The sequence below is a fragment of the Phasianus colchicus genome, chromosome 2, assembly GCF_987193195.1.
Source record: "Phasianus colchicus chromosome 2, bPhaCol1.hap1.1, whole genome shotgun sequence".
NCBI classification, from domain to species: domain Eukaryota; kingdom Metazoa; phylum Chordata; class Aves; order Galliformes; family Phasianidae; genus Phasianus; species Phasianus colchicus.
Window position 1 is genome coordinate 7,247,451 of NC_143437.1, and position 23,788 is coordinate 7,271,238.

The following is a 23,788-nucleotide window of genomic DNA, read 5'->3' on the forward strand; positions in this document are numbered from 1 at the left end:
TGACCAACCCTTTATTTTTTTTTTCCCCGTCCCACTCACTGTAACCCCGTTCCCATTGCCTTAGCTGGGGCCTTTCCCCCCTTCTCCCAACCCCGCTCCAGGGGTCCCCAGGGCCGGCCCCGCTCCGGGCGCACCGGACTTGTTGGCAGCGGGGGGGGACGAGGGGGTCCCGCCGCCCCCCGCAGCCCCTGACCCCGACGTGCTCGGCGCGGCCCCATTGATCACCGCGGCCCCCACCCCCTCCCTTTATGAGATAATGCAATTACAAACATCAATAAGGAGCTGCGAGGGGAATCATTATGCGGTGACAGTGATAAATGACGGTGCAGAAATAGCATGCTTTTTTTTTTTTTTTTTTTTTTTTTTTTTTCCTCCCCTAACAATCCAGGGGCTTTGGGGGCTGAGCACAGTCACCAAGGTAACAGATGACATCCAAAATGGCACCAAAGGAAAAAAAAAAAAAAAAAAAAAAAAAAGAACAGTCTTTCTTTCTCCTTTCACTCTTCCCCCCACAGCTCTTTTCCAAAAGAGTTACTCGGGGCTGCGGGAGCAGCTGCCGCACGGTCGTGCGCTCATTGCCACGGGGCGAGCGGGATGGGGGGGGCTCAGGGATGGGGGCACAGAGCTCCGGGTGCGGCACTGAGAGCCCCGCTGTGCCCCCGGCCGTGCCCGGAGCTCACCCCCTCCGCTGACGCCTCCGGGACGGGAGGAGCGCGGAGTTTCCGCGTAGCAGCAGCGCTCGGGGCGCGCTGAACACTGCACGGCCCCAAAGTGCTTCAAAGTCCCAATGGCTGGGAGGGAGGGTAGGAACCGCAGCGGCCGGGTGGGGTCCTCTCCGCACCCCTTCGCGCACCACGGGGCATTTCCAAGAACAATAATAATAATAATAATAAAACCCCGAAATAATAATAATCAAACACGTTTTAAAATTGTAATTAAAAATATCGACATGAAAAGGATGCGCAAAACCTGCCCGGAGGCCGAGCAAACTTTGTCCCGGCGGCCGAGGAGGAGTGCCCCCCGCGGCACTCTCCTGAGCCCCCAAGAGATGGCAGTCGAAGCCGCCTTTCCTCCTCCTCCTCCTCCTCCTCCTCCTCCTCCTCCTCTTTTCTCCGCGCAGCGTTGCGCGCAGTCCCGCGGGGCGCGCACCCCCCCCCCACCACCACCACCACCACCACCACCACCGGGCCCCGAGGAGCTCTGAGCCGCAGCCGGGCCGCCCCCCCCCTCAGCCCCCCCGCGGCCTCCCCCGGAGCCCTGAAAGGAGGGTAGCTAGGAAACAGCGAGCGGCCCGAAAAGGCGGCATTTCCAACGTGTAAAATGTTCTTAACGGAGCCATTGAGAGAGTGCAATAAGGCGTGAGGGGGAACTAATCTCCCCATTTAAATGTTTGTGGCAATTTTATCTAAATGAATTTTAATGCTAAACGAGGGATAATTCCCTATTTGTAACCCGTTTACTTCTCTTTCCTGTGCCTCTGAAGCCGTCGAACATCGGGCGATGAACAATAACAATAAAAATACTGTCGAGGCATATTCCTCGTTTCGAGCGGGTTCTAATTACAGCTGATTAAACGTCTTGGGATGGGGCGGTGGGGTTCGTCGGGGAGGTGCCCCCCCCACCCGTCTTTCCACTCCCCCCCCCCCCAAAATAAGGTCCCACGGAGGAAGGGCCGTGCGGAGAAGGGACGCGTGTGCCCTCCGCGCAGAGGGCGGTTTGTTTGCATCTTTCGAGAAACATTTTAAAAAAGAAAAAACAACAAAACAAACCAAAACCAGAAAAAAAAAAAAAGAGTGTGTGGGGTGGGGGCGGGAGGGGGGGGGGGGAAAGGGAGGAAGCAGAAAGGGAGCGGCATTCATTCACGTTTTGGCAGAAAAGTGTCATTGTGGCACTGACAAAGCGGGAGCCGCGATGGGCCGCCTCTGCGAGGTGCGTCGGCCCTTTAAAAAAAAGGGGGAAAGAAGAAAAGTGAGAGTTAAAAAAGAAGGAAGGGAGGGGGAGGAGATGCGAATAAGGGTGGGGGGGGGGGGGCGAGGGGGAGGACCCCACTTTGGTGGTTTGATTCAGAGTGCTGCGCTGCCTGCTCTGCTGCGCCCTGCCCGCGCCCTTATCGCAGCATCAAAGCATCACCGAATCGTTACTGTTGGAAAAGACCACGAAGAGCATCGGGTCCGACTACCGACCCAACCCCACCGCGCCCAGCTCCTGCTTCCTGCCCCTACCCTGCTGGGGACACCCTGAGATGCGCACTGCCCACGCCTGACCCCGCATCGCCAACGCGTTCCCACCGAGATGAGAGGTGGGGGGCTGGAGGTGTCCATCCCTCTGCCTTTATTCAAACATCGGTGCCATTTCCCGACTTGCACCAAGCACTTGGCTTCCTCTTGCTGCGATAGCTGTGATTTCATGGAAGCTCCGAGCACGCAGGCCTGGCTCACAGCAGCCCCCGGCCCGCAGGAGCCCCCCGTGCAGCACTTGGCATCCTCACTGACAGCCATTTCCCGGCCAACATTTCCAAAGTTTGATTTTCCTCCTCCCTTTATGTGCTCAGTTCCAGCTCAGCGTAGCAGTGGCTCAAGAAATGTAAGCTGTGCATTAGAACTGTAATTTTTTCTTTGGAGGGGGGGAAGAAGGGGGTTGTTAATACTATTCACCAATTTCTTTGTGGAGAACTAACAAACACCCTACGATATTGCCTAACGGGCTGCATCCTGACAGCTCCCCTTCAAAAAAGCTTCCTTATGCAGTGCATAATTGCCTATACATGCTTCAAATGTGAAGCAGCTACTCTGATGCCCAGCAGTGGTGGCACACCTCTGGAGCTGGAAAGGTTCTGGAGCTGCCCGGCTCCCAGCTGGGGCAGAACTGCCACAGAGAGCAGAGAGGGGCAGGAAACAAATTTTGCAAGCAGTGGAGTCACCATGACAAAAAATAATTTGTTTTTATTTTAGATTCAGATTTCATTACTGCACTCAAACTACTACAACTGGGCTTTGAGTTATTATACAATCCAAACTGTTTCAATCAGAAACTCTAAGACTCAGTGTGCAATGATTATTATTAATAATAATTAGCTCCTTGGTTTCTTGATAGAAAAAGGCTATCAACAAGCATTTGTTTAACCACAACAAAAGTATAATTAGCTTATCCCACTTAGTAAATCTGTATGCATGCCAACTCATACCAAACTGCTACTTTTACAAAAAATTGCAATAATACAGATCATTTTTCCAGTCCTTTTTGCACAAAATTTATTTACAATGTATACATAAATGCTCCATGATGGGACTATGGAAAAATGCACACATGACCGATGCTTTGCCCAGAAAGAAAGTCAACATATTAAAAATAAATCTTCAGTCCATGTTTCGAGCTGCATAAAACAGGAAGTGATGTACAAGGTGGTGGTTGCTGCATGGGGACAACGATGCTCTGATGTGACAATTAGGCTTCAGATACACTGCCTTTCCGTTTCCATGCTTCCTCCTACCAGTCTCCTTAAGACACTGCCTGCAACAGCTGATTAATCATTGTTGATGACTGCAGTTTTTCCCATCCTTCCCGATTTACATCTGTTCAGGCCAATTCAAATATGGTGAGTAAATGAATTAGACATGCAAATTCACGCCCCGGGCTAGAAAGAGAGAGAGAGAGACAGAGAGAAAGGGAGAGAAAGGGAAGAAAGGGGGAGAGAGAGGAGGAGGAGAGAGAGAGAGAGTGTGCATGGCTGAAATCCTAGGATAGAAGAAAGATTCTTCTGCCTGACATAGTTATTTTAATGCTCTAAAAATCCTGCAAATAAGCCCTTTCTGTCATTTGCAGGATGAGTGTAAGGCTTCTTTTCAATGTAAGGAGGCTTCTGGAGGAAGTGAAGAGCTATGGAAACAACACACATAGTGTGGAAAAATTTCACATTTTTTTTTAAAAAATCTATAAGAAACAACGTAATATGGATAACAGTATAATAGCATTTTACAATATTTCACTCTTTGTTCTCTTAATGTCTTATATAGGTATTTAGCATGTCCCCAGAAGTTGTCTTCAGTCGGTGTTTTCCTGCTTGTCAGGGTCCCTGTGAGGAATAGGAACGTCCCTTGGTCCAAAGTCGACGCCAAGAATGGAACTCCATAGTCATTGCAGAAAGACAATGTTTGAAATCTGCCGTCTCTGCGGACAGCGCGCATTCGTTCCCTTAAGCTACTGAGCATGAATGTCCATCACTTGTCCGCTCGCCGCCGGCTCGCCGGGATGAAGCATTGTGGGGCTGGATGCTGACATGGGCATTCCGGGGTGGGGTGGTCCTCCATGCATCATCATCGCTGGGTGGTGAGGGTGTCCAGGAATGTAGGTATGCATGGGGGGGCCGTGACGCAGCTGAGCGGGATGGGGGGGCATCTGGGGCGGGGTATAGCTTGGCTGTCCCATGTTCATACCCATTGGACTACCCCGAGACACATAATCCCCTGGCACACTTTGCAGCCCTGCGGAGAGAAAGAGGCCAGCGTTGGTCAACAGCCATTTATTTATTGAGCTCGCCAGCCCCGCTACTTTGGATCCATCCGGAGTCTTTTCACCATTCAAAGATGGACTGTACAGCGAGCACATACACCGCTGCACAAAAGCCTCATATGAAGCTGAAATGGATAGGATTGCTAAGGATGATGTTAAATCAAACCTGTATTTTTAAACACACGCGCACACACACACACAAAATCAATGACAGTTATCAATTAATTCTTTCCCTACGATCACTTCTGTCTGAAAAATCAGACGCACAACTCAGTCAACCTTTCAGGGGTTGGGAGAACAATAAGAAAAATTGGACCTAAAACAATAAAACCTCCCGCTTTCCGTGGGCCTCTGCCTTCTGCTTGGATTGCTGGAGCTGATGGGAACTGACAGGTGTATTGTTTCGGAGAGCTATAAGCTCCATAATCATCAAGGGTGAAAGGCATACGCTATTGCTAAGTAGGTTCAATTGGCTTTAGTTCTAAGTAATAGTGCACCGTGAATGCTCCGAACACCTTGGAATCAGGTCTCAAGGCTCTAGCAATGAATAGCTGCTTAATCTAGCCTAAAGGAACATTTTTGAACTAATGAAAATTGCTTATAAAATATACTGTACTCACAGCTCTTTAATCAAAAAAGATGATAATATTTTTTGTAATAACCTATTAATTTAATTGGTCACGAAGCATAAAATACATCATTTAAATTTAATTGACCCAGAAACTAAGAAACAATATTTAAATTAACTAAGCTAGAAATTTCCATGGTGAGGTAATAAGGCTGTTGCATTCCCAAGCTCGGTGGAATGTTTGCACAGCTAATTGTTAAAACTTTGTTCTGACTCGCACCCAGCGAAGACGACTCCCAGACACCCTTGGCCTTGGGAACTTCAAGTGCTCTCCTCCAATAAGCAGGGGAGCAGCAAGGATGTCCAAATAATTGCTCCTAACTCCAGCAACAAAGCGAGAGAAACAGATTGGGTATCACTTGGGCATGGTACCGGTGCCTTAGTGTTTCAAGCTGCTTTACTTCACTTCTTCTTCTTTCTTTTTTAAACAAAAATTTGTATAATGTATTTTCCCCTATAGAAAGACAAGAGCCCAAAAAAAAAAAAAAAAAAAAAAAAATCTGGGACAGTTTTTCTAGGCTTTCTTCACGAGGTCTGCCACTGAAGATTGCATTAATGATCTCTATTTTTGTATACTGAATAAGTCAAATCCATTTGTCACACTGCAAGTGATGGCATACTTAATTTGGATATAGTCAATTAGCCTGGGCTAAGCTCCATAGCCTGCTGTGCACACCTCTATTTTGTATTCTCTCTTTTTCCTTTGCCACACGTAATCCCATTATGATGGACAGACAAAGAGAAATAAACTTGAAAAAAAATCAAAGTTTCGTTGATCGCCTTCCAAAACGTAACTAGCCCTAAGTGAAGCTGCTGTTTATTTTACCTAAAAGAAGTCTCTGTTTGGCTTTTTGGTGTCTTGCAGGTTAGTGTAGAAATGTAACTCATGCATCAACTGCGGTTAGACAGATTTATGACACTTTGGGGACATGCTCTTTCCTCTCCCTGCACTGCTGCAGACTGCTTACATTTTGCAAATCAGTCTGTTGCCATGACGACTCGCTCCCCACCTCCCGGCTGTTTCTTGTTTTGTCATGTGGTCAGCGCTGTGCGATAGCAACGCGCAGAAATGTGCATCGCGCGCGGGGCTCGGGAGCTGGCAAGCTTGCTCAAACCAGAGGGAAAGGAAGGAAACCGGAGGAGACCAGGCGCGGGATGGAGAGGAATGAACAAGCATGAAGCTATGGGCAAGGAGAATGTAGGGAAATGCACAGAGGAAAAATATCCCTGGAACAAAGTGAGAACAAAGACCCCATTCGTACTTACTTCCCCCTGGCTTTGCCATTGGGTACCTAGGTGAAGGTTACATGTAGTGCCACTGCCCCTCCATGCCCATATTCATGCCCATTCCACTCATAGGTCCTAGAGGGAGAGAAAAATCCAAGAAGATGCCAGGGAATGAGCAAAGTCAACAGATAGCGCCGAAAGCCCCTTTTCCAAACCGCAGCCCTCTGAAGGAGCATGGTGCCCTGGCGGCGCGGGCAGAGGACAGGCAGTGAGGCAGGCAGCGGAGCGGGGCGAAGCGGGCACCCGGCTGGGCCGGGCCTTACCTGGCGCTCGGATGCCCATGTGCTGCTGGCCATCCATCACGAAGCCTCCCATTGGCTGCCCGTCGGGGTTGTAGGGCGTCCCTTGGCTTACTGAAAGAACACAGAAGAGGGCTTGTCAGCAGCATCCCAAATGGTTGCGTTGGGTCAAGGCACAACCCCAGCACCCGTGGACTAAGAGGGAATCAAAAGGATGACCACCACCATGGGCTCAAAAAAGAGAAAAAAACATCTACTGTTCAAATTAGGTGGCCGTGCTGACAAGCCTGCAGGTTTCAGGCTTAATTTCCTCCTGTGAGTTTGGAAGTAAATGAAGTTGGCCATCAGAAAATATTGAGACGTGATGAGCTCCGGCTCCAGCTGCTGCTGCTGCTGACGTCAATGCCAAGACCTGTGCAGGGGCTGGATTTTACGACTGGAACAGTCACACTGAAATCCCAGTGTGTTAAATTACATCCATGCACTTTTACAAGAGTGGGATCTGAGCATGTCCCTGCCAGAGATTTACCTCTAATGGCCAAATAATCAGATGTGCTCGAGGAGAAGGCGCTGCCCAAAGGCATCTTTGACAACGATGGATTTGGATAGCTTGGCAGAGAGGCTCAGCAGTGGAAATGGTAAATATGGCCAATAGTTTAAAAAAAAAAAAAAAAAAAAAAAGGCTCAGGGTAAAGGTAAATACCCACAGCGAGCTGCAAGCTGTAGCCCCAGGCGGGACCAGAATGTGAAAACTTTGGATTAAAAAAAATCCCCCAAAAGGGAAACCCAACCACTCCAAGATCCCAATAGATACTAAAAAGAAGAGATGAGAGACAAAGGGACCCTATGCGAGTCCCAGTACCTAAAGCCTTGGTTTTAACTGTACATTAAAATCTGGCTTCAGAAGTAAGCTGCCTTGGGTTATTAAAGCACATAAAGCTCTACCTCATTGAATGTCTTTGAACTTTACTGAGTCCCACAAGCGATTCTGACCCCTCTGCCCTTTTGACAGGTAATAAAGTTTACAGCAATTCCACACCAAGCCATGCACCAGGGAGTGGTCACAGGAGCAGAAAAAGCTGGGAGGGAGAACTCAAAACAAATGCAACAAAAATAGGAAGAATATTAATTCCGAATGTGTAAGGAAGGTCTGGTCATTGAGCAGGTAATTCTAGTTTCTTCTTTGAATTCTACTGACTTTTTTTCCCCAAATATTTTAATCATGGAAAACGATTGCCGTTGAATTAAACAAAGCCGGTCTTATTTTAATTGTCAGTCACTCCCAGTGCTCATTTCTCATTTATTTACCAGGTAATGGACCTCCCAGTGCATGGCTCGAGGATGGGTTTTGCCTGCGTGACTCAAATATGGTTACTACTAGGGACTTGCCTGCTCGATTGGACTGGTCTATCATGGGCTGAACTATTCTTCTTCTAGCATTAATAAACCTGCAACAAAAAGAGTAAAGTAGTCGGTTAGGGAACGGCCAACCCCGAGCCTCACCCCGACACCGCGCTCCGTCAGGCTGGCGCGGGCTCAGACGCAGCCGGCCCCTGGCCCCCGCTGACCCCTGGCAGCCCAGGCTTGGGGTTTGGGAGCTGATTTATGTTGGCCTTCTCTTACCACAGTTGGACACTTCCATTGCATCTTTTCACAGGGGAATTAGCAGAGTTTCCAGGAAACAATGCCAGCGACACTCTTGGCGATTCAGAGCAGGGCACAAAAAGTGGGTGACGACCGAGGGATGCTCATAAGGGCATCTGCTGCCTCCTCCTAATTAGTGGCATTTCTGTCTCATGTCCTCTGACTTCTTTTTGCAATTTTTATTATCAAAACCTTCCCGTACCTCTCGCAAACCTAATTCTCTTTTAATGCCCACTATTAAGATAATGAACTGTGATGGCAGAGCACCATCAAATGAGGGAACGTCTGGAGTTTTATCGCCACTAAGTCACACTGCTGGGGACTTCAGAGCCCTGCATTCCTCATAGCCATTTCTTGGTGGGTTTTTTCCCCCCTCCTTCTTTATGCAAAGTCTGAGGGGTCAAGGCGAGGTCATAGCTTTACAGTAATTGAATTTATAATCCTGTTTTCTCCAGCTAGGCCTGACCATTTACAGCAAACATCTTGTTAAACTGTAATTACTGGACTACTGAAAATTCCCCCCCGAACAATGAAAAGCAGATCTTTGGAAATAAAAAAGGTACAGTCCTTTTTACAAACAGCCCTCTGCAACCGTACTCCTCCTGGTTTTTAGCTCTTTGCCCCAACCTTGTAATGCTGATTTGGGAAAGAGATACTCAAAATTATTTGGAGAGAAACAGAAAGAGAGGGGAGAGCACAAGTGCCCCAGTCTGCTCTGCACAAGTCCTGGTGGCATTGAAAGCAGAAACTCAAAGTGTGGCTGGAAACCCGTCCCACCAGTGTGTGCCAGAAGAGCTGCTTTTGTGGTTTTGCTCATCAGAAAGCTTCATTAAAGCCACCTGGAAAAAATCTCCCCCGAGATTTACTTATGGCATCGCAAAGTCTCAGAACCAGTCTCTAAGTTCTTTAAGAGAGAAATAAGAAAAAAGAAGAAGGGTAAGAATAGGTAAGGCCACATCACAATTAGAAAATGCGATGCTAAAGCACACAAAGGGAGACTTGGGGCTTGTTTTTGTTGCCTTTTGCTACGGCTCAGCAAGGGTTCTCCTGCAGCCAAGATAAAGGCAGTGGGATGCAATCTGGGGTGCCTCCTATTTGCTTCTCATCACACAAATGCCTGCTAACATTAATCAAGATGTTGGGTGCTAATCAAGGCAGTTTTGAGGAAATGGGCTCAAAACCTTCCACGACACAAAAACCCAAATTCCGTGTTCTGGAAACCTTATGCTCAAACTAGGTCATGTGTTGCCAGCAACAGCATTGTGTCAATTTTTGGACACACTTCCACCAAGAAACCCTTCACTCCAGCCAACAGTGTTGCAAATCAGTTTATCATTATCTTGTACAAACCATGAAAATCAGAATCATGTGAGCAGAAGGTTAGACTAATTCTCCTTTCTCATTATAAGCACAGGTGTAGCACAAACACCATGTGAAATAAGCAATTAAAAAAATCTGCTTTTTTCCCCCATTAGCTGCCTTAGCTCCATGACCAATTAGAAAATTGTTTAATATCTGTAATCTGCATTTGCAGAAAGCAATTTTCACAGCAACTCTCCCAAGTAAAACAACAACACAAAGCCCTGTGCCCCAGCCATGTCTTTTTGCAGCCGCTGGCAGTACTGCTCCTTCCTCCCATTGCAGGACCTCAGGAGCTGGCACTGAAGCTCCAAATGGTTCCAGACCAAAGAGACACACAGTGCTAACGATGCTCACGCAAACATCACAGCCTCCCCCTTCTCCTCCGAGCGTTTTTATTAAGTATGAGGCTCTCGTTTCAATATTTAGCACAATTATCCAGCTGAGGTGACTACAGCAGAATGTATTTTCACCTGTCTGCCCTATATTATTACTTGGGATGGCTGCTTTAAACGCATTTCAAACACAGGTACTTAATAGTTCCCTTCTTCCTGTGCATTCCTCTAAGTATTTTATAGAAGTGGCTGATCTGCAAAGCAGCCCTGTGTTTGGATGTCTTCGGGGTGAATTCAGATGCAAGAACATTTTCCTTCTGGGCAAAGTAATAAAATGACATTCTTGCTCCTCCCCCTAGAAGTCAAACTGAGGTCAGCTCCCCATCCTTGTATCTGTTTAAATAAACTGGTCCAGCTGTTTGTTTCCAGGATGCCCTTTAACCTTCTGTCCCATCCTCCCTGCCTTTGTAACAGAATGCTTTACTTTGCATTATAGTAGACTCCAAACTACTATGCATTAAAAAAAAAAAAAAAAGTATTTGCTTTCAAGTTTCTTCCTGCATCCCAAACCTGGAATTCATAAGAAGCCATCAGATTAAAACTATTAATGTGCTTTGCCTTGAGAGAACACAACGCAGTGCTGTTACATTTATAAATCACATTTGTGAACTCTGCAAAGCGGAGAGCTAGCTCTGGCTGCAGAAATGTGCAGCACAGGGACAATTTCTTCATGCTCTCTGCTGCTTTCTTTGATAGAGGGGCTGAGATCTCTTGATCACGCTTGGATTTTCTGGAGTGCTGGGCTGATATAATGTCAGCAAAAAAGGGTGGCACAGAAAAGCAAATGGGAAAACTATCACTGCTCCTTTTCCCATAGATTCACACTCACCTACCTCGAGGATAGGAAACCCTGAACCACTCTGATTTTCACAAGTTTAGAGGAATTAAGATCTAAAGTATGCATCCACATATTAAGAGCTATTTACATTTAGTAGTCTCAAAATACAACTAGGCATAAAACTCAAAACCACAGCATAACATTACTGACGTGAGTAAAGATCCACTCAGGTTCTAAGGGTTGCACAGAGGGTGCATTTCTCCCCGTACCATTGCTCTGCACATTGCTGTGCTTGCTCTGACAAGTGCATTCTGCTTATTCTTTCCCCAGTGAGCAGCATCCATACTGGAATAAACAGAACATCTCCAGCACATGGCTTGCACCCACCTCCCAGCAAAACCACGTGCAGCCAACTGGCTCTTTGGCTCTGGGTCGTGTGTTTTTCTCTTTGCAAGGGGAAGGATCTGGCATGGAGGAACTGTTTGAACAGTTGGACAGTTGGGCAAACACAGAAATCTAAAGACTTTTTTGTTGTTGTTAAGTTAACTTTTCATTGCCCTGCTGGTTGTGAGGATGGCAATTTGCTGCTATGCCCCAAGAAGCAAGCAAAAAGAAGCCATTACACCTGCCCAATCCCAAGCCAAGGTGTAGGAAACACTTTTGTGTCCTTTACATTTTGGTGGCATGTTTTCCCTTGCCCTGTGCCCCGATCCATCCCTGTCTCATGGCAGAAACCAGCCTGGAGTGATGCCCAATCTGCACCACACTCCGACCTTCAGCTTGGCCACCCTGTCACCACACACCAGCTTTGTTTCTTCCCAGCAAGCAGCTCACGGATGCTGGTGACAAAAGGCTGTTTTAGCTGGAGACTGCCAGCAGTAATAGCAGCCAGAGAACAGGGATTTTCGGAGGGTCACCAAACCCTTGGGAAGGCGCAGAGTTCTGGGCTCAGGTTACAGCCCCAGTGACATTTTTCCGCACAGATCTGTTCTTTCTCCCCTTGTGTCTCACTTCTGTAGAGTGAATAAAACGAGGCCATCCTTTGCTGTCATAGTTTCCAAAGTCACCTTTGCTCAAGAATCGTCAGAGCGACTATGAGGACTTCCAATGTACAACTCTGGAGTGAGATTACCATTACCCAGCCTTAGCTGTCTGAAGGTGCTGCTGCGGACTCAGTGGTACATTGGGTTTTCCCTCCCCCAGCCTCCCAGCAAAGACAGCGCCACTCCAGTACTGACTTCTGGCACTGTCAACTCCATCCCAAAGTGTGGGCTACCAGCCAGAAGTCTGTGTGCAATGGCAGTGCCAGGAAGCCTCCCAAATCCCTCTGCCTCATCTCAGCTCTGAGCTCCCCTTGGCAAACCACGCTTAAGGAGAGTAATACCTACAAACACCACGGCTAAAATGTCTCTTGTCCCTATGAAAAAGAAGTGATATCCTTCCTGACAACAAACAAATCATTTTTGTAACATGCCAAAGTAGCCAGAGCCCTTCAAACGGGCCAATACTTCACTTGTAAAACCAGTCAGGGTCTTTTTCACATATGGGGATCCTTCATTTTTACCCCAGTGGAACAACTTTCTCTATTCAGCACTTAATTCCTCAACGCTTAACAGGTTTATCTTTAATAAAAACAATTTAAATGGAAAGTGTGCAATAAACTGGGATTGTTACACTTGAGTAACCATTTTATTCCTTATTTTAACATACTTTCTTTTTGGGCATTCATTTTTCAGAGCTTTGCAAAGAACGAGCAAAAGAAAAAAAATAAAGAAATAAAGTAACAAAATCCATAAATTATTGCAGAATAATGTCAAGTGTTTTAAAAACAGCCTTAGAAACAAAAAGCTCCCCTGTAATTATGAACTGAACAAATAACCGCCGACTTTTGAGTGGTAATCACATCTCCCCTCTCCTAAAATGAGAAATAAATGTGAAAAGGGTGCTTGCAGACATTATTAGAAAGTTCTGATCCTGAAGTCAGTTAGTGAGCTTAATGACCCGTAACTACCAGTCATTAGCAACCCATGCTCTTCCTACTCCCTTTATTTGTAATATATATATATATAAATATACACATACATATATAAGAAAATCCAAGACACTCAAGAAATTTGGTTCAGTTTAAAGTCAGACTTTCTGAAGTCATGCTTGGCAGCTTCTCTTGGTTTCTCCTCCTCCTGTGAAAGGAAGACAGTTCAGGACTGCAATGCATCACCCACAACACTAAATGGAGGTAGGGAGGGAAAAAGGCTCACAGGCTGCTCAGCACCCACTCTGGATACCCAATGCTGGGGTAGGCTCCAGTATGTCCATCCACTGGGAACACGGGAAGGGCCCTGAGGGCTCTTCTCTTCCTCCCTTGGGGCTGGCAGCCTCAGCCCCTGTGACTGCATACAGGGCCGTGGGTGTCATGGGACAACTCTGAAGAGCGGACAAATAAAATACTATGCAAAACGAGTGATGAAAAACCACTAATTAGCTGACAAATTTGATGTAAAGCACTAATGAAAGCCACGTGTGGTTCTGCAATTTAGTTTTAAAAATAGCTTCTGACTTCAAGCATTACTATGTGACCCCACCGATGTATTCATGTTGTGCATTCAGAAAAGTTGCTTGAAAGCAGGAGAGTGCTATTGAATCTCTTGCAAGCCAACCCTGCTAATGTACAGAGCACATCAAGCGCAAAAATAGAAAGCAGGGAGCTGGGATCAGGTAGGCACTCCCTGTGCAGAGCCAGCCATGCCCTACATTCAGCTAGCTCTACCTGTGGCTATGTCCTATGCTCGACCCCCTGTCAAGCCCTTTGTGCTGCCTTTCTCTCCTGCTCCATCCCACAGCTCCCTGTCGCACCACCTCTGTTCTGCCCTCAGACAAAGTCCTGCTCAAGTGGAATCCCACTGATGATGGGCCAGGTAAAGCTCCTGGGCTGCTCCCCACGGTGCCCCAGAGCCCAGCAGATGTGGGGCTGTGCTGGGGGGGCCCACGGCAAGCTCCTTCCCTGACACCGCAATTCCCTTGTGGTGCAGAGCAGATGTAAACTCGCCCTCAGCAGCCAGATGATGTAAGGGGAAATCTTTAAATGGCAACGTGCCAGCAGGGCTGACCTCCTGTCTCTTCCCTACTCCCAAATCCCAGTGCAGCTGTACTCTGTTGATCTCCGTGTGCCACAATTAGCCTTTAAGGAATATGGCAAGGATTCATCCAGCAGAGCAGCGTTAAGGCTGCTCTAACTCACGCTGATTCAACACAGTGCTGGATCTGCAACACGCTGCCAGCCAAAATCTCTCCCACCCCTAAAACACTCGCTCTGCATAGGAGCCAGTGGTGCACAAGCAGATCGGCAGTCCCTTCTCCACTGTGGAATTTTCCTCTGTTGATTCAGCAGCATCTTTTATTTAGGCCACTGTGGTGATCTCTGGGCTTCCTCCTGCCATACACGTGGGCCACAAAGATGCTCAGAGGACTGGAGCACCTCTCCTGTGAAGAGGACCTGAGGAAGCTGGGCTTGTTCAACCTGGAGAAAGCTCCAGGGAAACTGTATAGCAGCCTTCCAGTATCTAAAGTGAGTCTACAGGAAAGCTGGGGAGGGACTCTTTATCAGAACGTGTAGTGACAGGAAAATGGGAATGGTTTTAAACTAAAAGAGGGAAGATATAAATCAGATATTAGGAAGGCATTCTTCACCATGAGGCTGGTGAGGCACTGGAACAGAGTGGCTAGAGAAGCTGTGGATGCCCCATTGCTGGAGGTCCTCAAGGGTCTAAGACCAGGATCTGAGGGGAAGCTGGCCCTGCCCACAGCCAGGAGGTTGGGACCATATGATCTTCTAACCTAAGACATTCTATGATTCTGTGGTTCTATGGTCTAAACACAGGGGTACCTCCTTTTAGCCCTCAGATTCCCACGTATCAAACTTGGAGCAGCGTTCAGCCAGCTTTTTTCCACACTCATCCCTACCTACACTGGGTATGGCACCAGAGCTGGAAGCTATTTGTGGTTCTCCAGCCTCAATGGGCATCCCATTACCAGCTCCTTCCAGCCTGCGGAACAAGGTAAAGCCAACCAAGGGTCACCAATAAATTGCTCACCAAAAAGGTAAGGATCTAAATAACCTATTTGTGGGACCTGCAACTTGCACATGAGATCGGCTTTGGTATGCTCTGGTCTATACCTTGAGGCAGCAGCTCGGGGTGGATGGGGGAAGCTCTTAATTCCTGCGGTCGGGCCCTCCCTACCATGGCTGAGACAACAAACACGCACATGTTGGTGTGCTCTGTGTGATGTGGGCACCTGGGAAACTCGTTTGAAATGATTTTTTTTTGGCTGAAACCACAAAGGACACAACTCTGAATCACAGCCAACCAGAAAAACAACCACACACTTCTTCTGGATGAATTCCCCCCAAGACATCCTACATCAAAACACTGTTGTCCAACCGCTGCTGATCACCTACTTTGTGATCTGCTTTACCTAAACATGATTTCCCATTAAGTGAAGTAATTCATTTTGCCTATAATCCTACTCCTGATGGTATTTTATTTGGGGAAGCAGAAAAGACATCCACAGAAAGCAATGAAAACAAAACACGGGCGGGGAGGTCAGAGGAATGTCAAAGACAAAAGGAATTTTTAAGACCATGGGACACGTAAAGCTCAGCCTCAAGATGGGATGAACTAAGGACTACAAACCATGCTTATAAAACAGTGAGGAGCTGCACACCTCTGGGATAAGCTTGAGCTGAAAAGGAGCAAATGATGCCTCATTTTATTGCTAGCCAAAAAAGCCACAAAGACTACAGTGCCTGGGCAGAAAAAAAAACAAATAATAACCTATGAAACTGTTACATGACCTAGATTTCATTGAAGTCTGTGGAATGTATTCCTTCCACAGCATCTGCTGCTCTTTCTTTTCTTTTCTTTGAAAAAGGACAAGAACACACGGAAGCCTCGTTAGCCTTAATGCCATTAGAACCAGCCATACCTCCGTCACACGACATCATTTGAGGGCTTCCCCTGCCTCAGAAGCAGTGCTTCTGGCTGCATTTCATTTTTGAGCAGGGAAAATTGTTTTATCCAACAAGGAGGCAACATTTGCCCCATTTTTAATATTTCAGGCTGACTTTTCAAGCACTCAGAAGCACGGTTTGTTTCATGCAGGTGCAGCCCGAAGCTAGCTTATGATGTAAGTGAGAGAGGGGGTCTCTGAGGGCACTTTCCCAGAGTGCACAGTGCTTAATGCTGCACGCCAGCCTCAGCCACTGTTGACACAAAATAGGTGGAGATCAGGTCTGTGCAAGCACAACATACCAGAAAGACAAACTATCCTTAAAAACACTTCAGGTAGATTTGACAAGAACAGACTAAAACCTGACTTGCAAAGAAATGGCAATCCACTGCTCTCTCCTTCTCTCTGTCTCTCTCTCTCATTTTGGAATATTGAGGCTGCTTTTTCTGATGGAACAATCTAAGAGGAGCTGAGCCCCAAGTCCCATTCTCAGAAGCCAGCCAGAGCCCTCGGATTACAGCATGGTGCTTCCACCACACACCAGCATCCTGGCTGCTCTTCCAAGCCCAGCTCCCATTCCCAAGGAGTGCACACCTGAATCTCAGCCTTTTAAAAAACAGCAAACAAAGACTTCTGATCCCTACCCTGATCCTGCCCTGCACAGCCAGTGCAGGAGTGGAGAAAAGAGCAACCGGAGAATGTTTGCACAGTGCCTTTTAATCTTATCTCTGTGACACCTGACAGCACATTTGTTACAGAATATTAATGCACTGACTAAAAAGTTTGTCAGGTACAAAATCACCATGGAAGAGGATGGAAAGCCCAAGGGAAAAAATGATTTTGCTGCACGTTAACTCCTAAAGCACCAGGTGCCTTCGATCATATGGTAGCAACTCAATTGCATCTGCAGCACGCAGCATTCTGCCATGGGAACTGACCTTTCTCTCACTCAAAAAAGAAATCTTCTGTGCTGCTATGCACTTGCAAATGTTTCCAATACCATTTATTGTAGCTGTGGAATGGTCAGGTTGTTATTAATTAGTTCGTTAGCTTGTGCAGAATTATTCTGCAGCATTTCCTCGCCTGGTTCTGCCCAGCCTGGCCCTGGGGATGGCAAAGGATGCTCAAGGGATGAACCTTCCCAGTGCCCCCAGACAGCATGGCAGTGGGTTTTGGGGCAGCTCAAGCCCCTGTTGGGCTCCAGAATGGGCTGAGCAAGCAGCCTGAAAGCTGAGGTCCTAGAGGAGAAGGGCAGCACTTCCTCCAAAACTCCTTTTATCTCCCCACTCTAAGCAGCTGTCCTTCACAAGAAAACACTCCTTTGTGCCCAGACTCCCTAAACCTGCTCACTTGAACAACACTCCGCATGCTCATAGCACCGCACTGCATTTTTACATGGCTTCATCAAGCTGAAACACACTGACAAACCCAGCATGCATCTAAACCTGGTGACGTGACAGCACCCGATGGCTCTGGATTCACAGCTCTTCCCCCTGCAAGCTATTTGCTTGGCTTTTCTAATAATACCTTGCTTGGCTGGCAGCTCTCCAGGGCTGTCTAAGGCAATATGCAAGCTAAACATTTTTCCTCTGATTTCAATATTTTCTTATGAGTAACTGTACAGTATTTTACCTAGTGAGTATTCCTGATTGCTGTAATTTAAGAACAGAGAAACAGACTACAGATGTAATATTATTACTACAATTGGCATTCAAGGTGAAAGGCGTAACAATTAGCTAAGACTTAGTGAAAACATAAATGTAAAAATCTGCTTTAAAAGCCCAGCACATGGTACGCTTAGAACAGCTAATTTACCACACATATTCCAAATTGCTCAAGTGGTGCAACAATTCACCCAGCAAGATCCTTCTCTAATGTTTTTCTTGGGCTTGCAAAGTGTTTCCTGGGAGGGGTGGGAGTGGGGAAGGCGGTGACTTTCACGAGGCAAACACCCACCGTCTTGTTTTGCTTTGGAATAACAAACATTGTGTGTTCTTCAAACCTGAAACACAGATCCTCTCTTACTTCCATCTCCTGGCTTTTTATGTGTATTCCCAGTAAAGAAACGGTGTTTAAATGACATCTGTAAACATATCCTCAAATTACAGAAAGGAGAAAAGCAGAACGGTTTCCAAAATCCGAGGTCTCTGATTAAGTTTGTATTGCTGAAGTTGAGAGGCTAATTTGCGAATGTTTTAACATTTACAAGTAAATAAGTACTTGCAGTTACTGTATCTGATTACTGAGAAAAGTATTTGTTATGTTATTACACAGATTCAAACTGCATCTTGACCTTTTCTCGTTTAATCTGTTTACTGCAACAAAAGCAGTGATAGATAAATCTGAACACAAGCGTGCATTTCACCCTCCTTTAACCAAAACCCCTGCGTGCAGTGCGTTCTGCAGGGCTGCACAGAAAGCTCCATGACTGCCTGTTGTGTTCCGAGATTGGGTCGGCACCAGGCTTGGAAATCCACCCAGCGTCCAGGACCAGCACCTGCTTTAGCAGTGCCCTCCTGCAGGCCTCCTCCCCCTCTTACATCCTAAAAATAGTGCTTAAGTGGGACTAAAGTGGTGCGCTGGTCATGTTCTGGCCTTTCGCTCGGGGTGAGTTTCGCCCTCAGTGAAGGAACTGAGCAAAGCTGATGTCAGTGCTAAATGCCCAGCCCCAAAGCCTGGGGGCTGCATCCCCCCCATCTGCATCTGCCCCATCTGCATCTCCCTTCATCAGCGTTAGATCTTTTTTTATTATTATTATTTATTTTATTTTATTTCCCATATAAAGTTTCAACAAGAATAACTTCGTCTGTCTCCAAGAATGAGATTAGGGAAATTTACATTATTTGATCAATTTTTCCAGTGTGTTTGGTTGGTTTGTTGGTTTTTTTTTGTTTTTTTTTTTTTGCTAGCCTCGGAAATTACACACAAAAATGACATTTAAAGAAGCCAAAGTCATAAAATCAAGAACTCAAGAGGTAGGAAACTGTATTGCTAGAGCTGCTTGCACCCTAGCAAGCAATCCAGTCACCAGCTTGCAAAGCCTCAATCACCACCACGATGGATCTGTTATGAGAACAAATCACTGACATGTAGAAAAAATTGATCTCTACAGGAACCAAACATGGTCAAAATTGAACGAATAAGGCAGTGAATGGCAAGAAAATAAGAGCAGCCCTGGCTGGAGCAGTGGAACGCTGCACTGGAGAGCAGGACTCTCAGATCTGCTGCTGCCTTGGATTGTCTGGGAGCTGCCGAGTAAATCATTGCAACCTCACTTTTCAGCAGCAGTTACAGCCTATTGCAGCTCTCTTCCATGCCCAGTGCTGGAGCTTGGACATGTAGGGCGCCAAGGCACTAAAAACTTGGAGTTTCCATGAACTCAGCGGTTGTTGGGCCTTGAATGCAGACAACATGCCATCACCTTGAATCATCTCCGTCCCTAACCCTCCCAAAATAAGTGGATGTGCTGGAGCTGAACCTCCCTGCGGCTCACTTCCTCACCTGCACACCCAGACAATATTACCCTTCTTCTTTGCAGGGAACTGTAAACTCCTGCACTCCCACAGACCTGGTGCACACACATACAGGTCAGCGGAGTACCTGGGTACTGCAATGGGAAGCGCCATGAGAAAAGCCCATCAGCAATTATCAATTCCATCTTCAGGCACGCTTTGAATACAGCTCAGCAAATGAAGCGCTGAAGAATGAGGGTAAGATAAAATATTGACTAGCTCCTCCGTCACTGTCTGGTCTGTGCCCTAGATAGCACAAAGGGGATTTTGGAAAAAGCAGAATGGAAGCACCTAGTGAAAGGCTTGTATTCCCTGACTTCAGAGCTTCACAAATTCGCAAATTCTATATATTTGTCTATATGTATGTGCACACACTGTGCACACGCATCTACATACATTTCATATATATAAAAATCATTTTAATGCAGCTGTATGCATCTGCATAGAGTCATAAAAAGGCATGCAAATACAGAGAGATGCACGGGCACGTTATTATACTAATACACTTCAAATATTTTTATGTACACATTTGTATTTATGTATACACTAATATAATTTATCTGTGTGTACCTAGACCTTCACAAAGCACAAACAACCCCTAAACACCTAACACAGCCCTTGATGAGAATTGCCCTCTCTGCTTGGAGTAATTATTTGCCATTAGTGCTTAACAAGAGGAGGTTCAGCTGGGATGCAACAAACAAGGAAGCTGTATGGATTGTTCAATATTAGCCTGACTGGCTCTCAGCTGAGGCAATAAGTGATTGTATCACACCTCCTGGATATTTCAATCCCAGCACAGTGGTTTTTATCACAGGGGAAAAGCACCTTTTAACCTGACCCTCACCAGGTCCCTGCCACGTTCCTTTGTGGTGCCCCTTCCCACTCCCACTGCTGTGCCTGCAAGCCCACACTGCTCAGGGTTAAGTGTCCAACAAGTCGAGGAGAAGGACGGCTCACTGAGGTTGCTTTCCTACCTGAAAATCCTCCACGTGGATTATTCCACAGTTTAAGAGAAAGAAAGGACACACAAGAAAAAAGGTGAAGCTAAGTGATGTTTCAAAGACATGCCCTACTCTGGTACGTTTTAAGGCACATCTCACATCATCACCCCATTCCTGCACTCCCCACCATCAATGGGAGTTGTGTGCATCAGCCCTCGAGTGCGAGCACCGGGCAGCCCCTATGTGAAAAGCACCATTTTTTCGTTACAGCCCAGAACCAAAGTATGCAACGAGCCCATACTGCAAAGGCATTCAAAATATGACAAAAAAAAATTGTTCAAATGCTTTCAATCTGCGGAAAACAAATGCTCTCTTCACTGGCTTCTCTGTGGCAAACTTATAATTCCATCCAGAAAATCCAGCATTCCCAGTCTGGGCTAACGACCATGCTACCAGACATGAGTTTATGTTTTTCATGCACATTTCATGTATTCCCACATGCTGTGTTGCTGCCAATAATTTATGACTGATCTGCACCCAGCCTGCCCTTCAGCATTTCATTTAATCTCTGCAACAGTGATTTACAATGACTCATCATTAATACAAAAATGTACATGTGTGTTAACAAGTTTGGAAGAATCTAAGGAGGGAGGCAAAATTTTTTAAAGTCATGGCTGAAATACTTAAGAGTCCAAAGAATAACTGCAGAACTAAACCAGCAACGGTGCCCTGGCTTTTCCCTGCAGCAAAAAAAAAAAAAAAAAAAAAAAAAAAAAAAAAAAATGGTGAAAAGGATTTATTCTCATGCATGCTGTGTTATATGGGAACACATTCAGGGGAAGGGTGGGAGCGTGTTCCCATAGCGCACCCCAAGGCCAGTTCTTTAGCAAGTGAGTGTGCAATTTGCACGCTCAGCTTCCGCCCCACAGCCTTCCTGCTCTTCAGCACCCCAGCAAGAGCAGGGGCTGGCTTATTGCACCTCAGCATCTTCATTCAACACCCGCGACCAAAAAGCCCTGACCAGCTCTGCAGTGTTATATCTTCACAAGGCTGAGGAGGAAAGGGGAATTCTCTCAATAATTTATACAATTGTAACACCATGGCAGAATTACCAAACAAGCTTGAGCAGAGGAAGCCTGCCCTACATCCGCAAGACTTCAGTTATAATGTATTTTGACCTACTTTTATTTTTTTTTTTTCTTTCCTTGTACATAAGGAACTTATAAAAACACATCTGACACAAAGCCAAAGTGAAACTCCTCAAATGAGAGATGAGATGGGTACTGAAATCCACCCGGGGAAGTCATTCAGGAGAAATTCCCCTGGCTTTAGCTCAATGCACCCCGAGTTCATCACAAGCACTTCCCTTGGTGGCCCACCCTACACGGAGCTTGGTGCCCACGCAGGACCCTTGCCCACACCATTCCCCATGGCGTGTCTACCCACCTGCAACCTCTGCCCTCCAGTGCTCACCCAATGGGTGACTCTGAGAGCAGCTCCCAGCCCTCTCTGGGGCTGCCCCAGCCTCGGTGCCACCCATAAGAGCTCTGCCCCTGGGCTACTTTTGCTTACACTGGGATGAAAGGACAATGACGGGCATCTGGTAGAACCTGCTCCAGGGCCCTCCCAGGCAACACACACCTGCTCCACCCCACCCTTTAACAGGGTCCTGCAAACACAGCCAGCTTCTACACTGGGTAGACCTTCAAGAACAGCCCCGTCAACCAGGCTGGACAACAGCTGAGGGACATAAAGCTGAACTAAACGCTAATTCTTCCTGGCAGAGTCAAAACGTTGCCTTAGTTTACTTATAACATGTATTTTACGTTTAGTTCCTTTTATTCCTTCGTTTTAAGGTATCTTGGAAGCCTACTTGGCACAGACGAAGTATTTGGTGTTTCCCTTTATTCAGTGTCTTAAAGGACTTCAGAAAATTGATCTCCCAGGGCTGCTGTGGGGTCACGGAAATTGATAACCCTTACAAGCCATGCTTATGTGAGCCCGCCTGCGTCTCCCAGATAGTGCACTTTGTAAATTAATCCTCCAAAGGCAAATATATTGTAAGTAGCTTGTTATCTCTAAAGTACTAAATTGAAGAATACACGGGATTATATTGACAGAAATTACATTTTCTGTAATGGGGTTTAATATATCTGAAATCTCTCCCATAGGCTCCCACTCTCTCTGACTGAGGAGGGTTTGTTAATGTAGGTGCAATGGACATCAAGACCAAATTTATTCACTAAAATGGATTAGGCCATGTAATCAGAGCTTCAGTAATATTAATCTCTGACACTTATTGAACGGAAAAAGTACTTTTGTCTGCAAACTGGCATTCCTCCCTCCCTTTTCCCCAGCAGGCTTGCCGTCCGCCTTGGCCATTTTCTGGGTATTACTTCAAAGAGGATAAGGTTTCCCATCATAAACACTAATCTGAAAATATTAGGACAATTAATTAGATACACTTAGTTTTACAAGGCATTAGATTGCAATGCACTTCCAGTATGATACTTGTTCTGAGACAGTGGGAGAAACCTGAATTTGGATGCACTAACAAAGGATAATAAATCTAAGTTCTTTAAGGGCTCGCCGTTGTGATTTCACATTTAAATCAAGAGTAATTTTCACTGGGGGCCTTCATTACATCTCAGACAGCCAGCAGCTCAAAACCCACTGCAGATCCAGCAAGGATACCTCAAACAAGCACTACCCCAGCAAGCCAGGGGTCCAGCAAGCCTCACCCAGAACCAACAAACGCAACTGCCCCACGTGGTACTTCAGCAAGAGCACAGCTGTCCCCAAAGTTAGTTCAACCTAACAGAACCAGACTTTTTAAACAAAACAAGAAATGGGTATAATGTTGTCAGTCAAAAAGAAAAACCCACCAACAGCATTAAAAAATAATGAAAAAAAAAAAACCAACACTTGACAGCATCACAAAATAACAACACGGTCTGCAGAAGCAAGGCCCATTTTTTCACCAAACCATCCTTGCCCATTTTTTCACCAAACGGCTCAATAACAAACTTCTCAGAATGGATGGGGCTGTCAGTTCAAGAGGACCGGGACCCAAATTCACCAAAATCACTGAGAAAGCAAAGGGCCAAAAACTCCTACTTGTGTTCCGCAGCAGCAAACCTCCACATCCCCTTACCCAAAACCACCACTTGTCCCACGTCATCCCTTCTGTATCAACACAATGTGGGAGCAGACACAATGAAGGTGTGCTCCAAAATGCCAAGGGTCAGCCAGGGGTGCCAGCAGCCACGTGAAAACACCAAGCAAAGTTACTTACCAATTGTTCACTTGAAGTATAGTGAGCCCTGTGTCTTGTGCCAACTGCTTTTTCTGTTCTTCTGAAGGGTAAGGGTGCTATAAGACACCAAAATAAATATATACATTTAAAACAATGCTTTTTTTTTTTTTTTTTAGGCCTACTTTTTATCAAAAAAACCCCACAAACCCAAAAAAACAGAAGTGTGTGAC

At 46.2% G+C, this 23,788-nt stretch overlaps 1 protein-coding gene across 2 annotated transcripts in view; it reads right to left on the reverse strand.

Moving 5' to 3' along the window:
• Nucleotides 1–3,113: 3,113 nt before the first annotated feature.
• The window catches only part of MEIS1 (Meis homeobox 1), a 92,872-nt gene continuing 72,197 nt past the window's right edge, over nt 3,114–23,788 (reverse strand). Inside the window, exons 9-13 of one of the 2 annotated variants that reach the window (XM_031599488.2) lie at nt 23,598–23,674; nt 8,053–8,111; nt 6,688–6,777; nt 6,404–6,499; nt 4,342–4,481 (exon numbers count right to left, since the gene is read on the reverse strand). In XM_031599488.2, the coding sequence (XP_031455348.1) occupies nt 6,441–6,499; nt 6,688–6,777; nt 8,053–8,111; nt 23,598–23,674 (285 nt within the window). In that variant the 3' untranslated portion in view covers nt 4,342–4,481; nt 6,404–6,440. Of the gene's footprint in view, nt 4,482–6,403; nt 6,500–6,687; nt 6,778–8,052; nt 8,112–23,597; nt 23,675–23,788 lie in introns of both variants that reach the window. The other variant, XM_031599483.2, reaches the window with a different exon arrangement.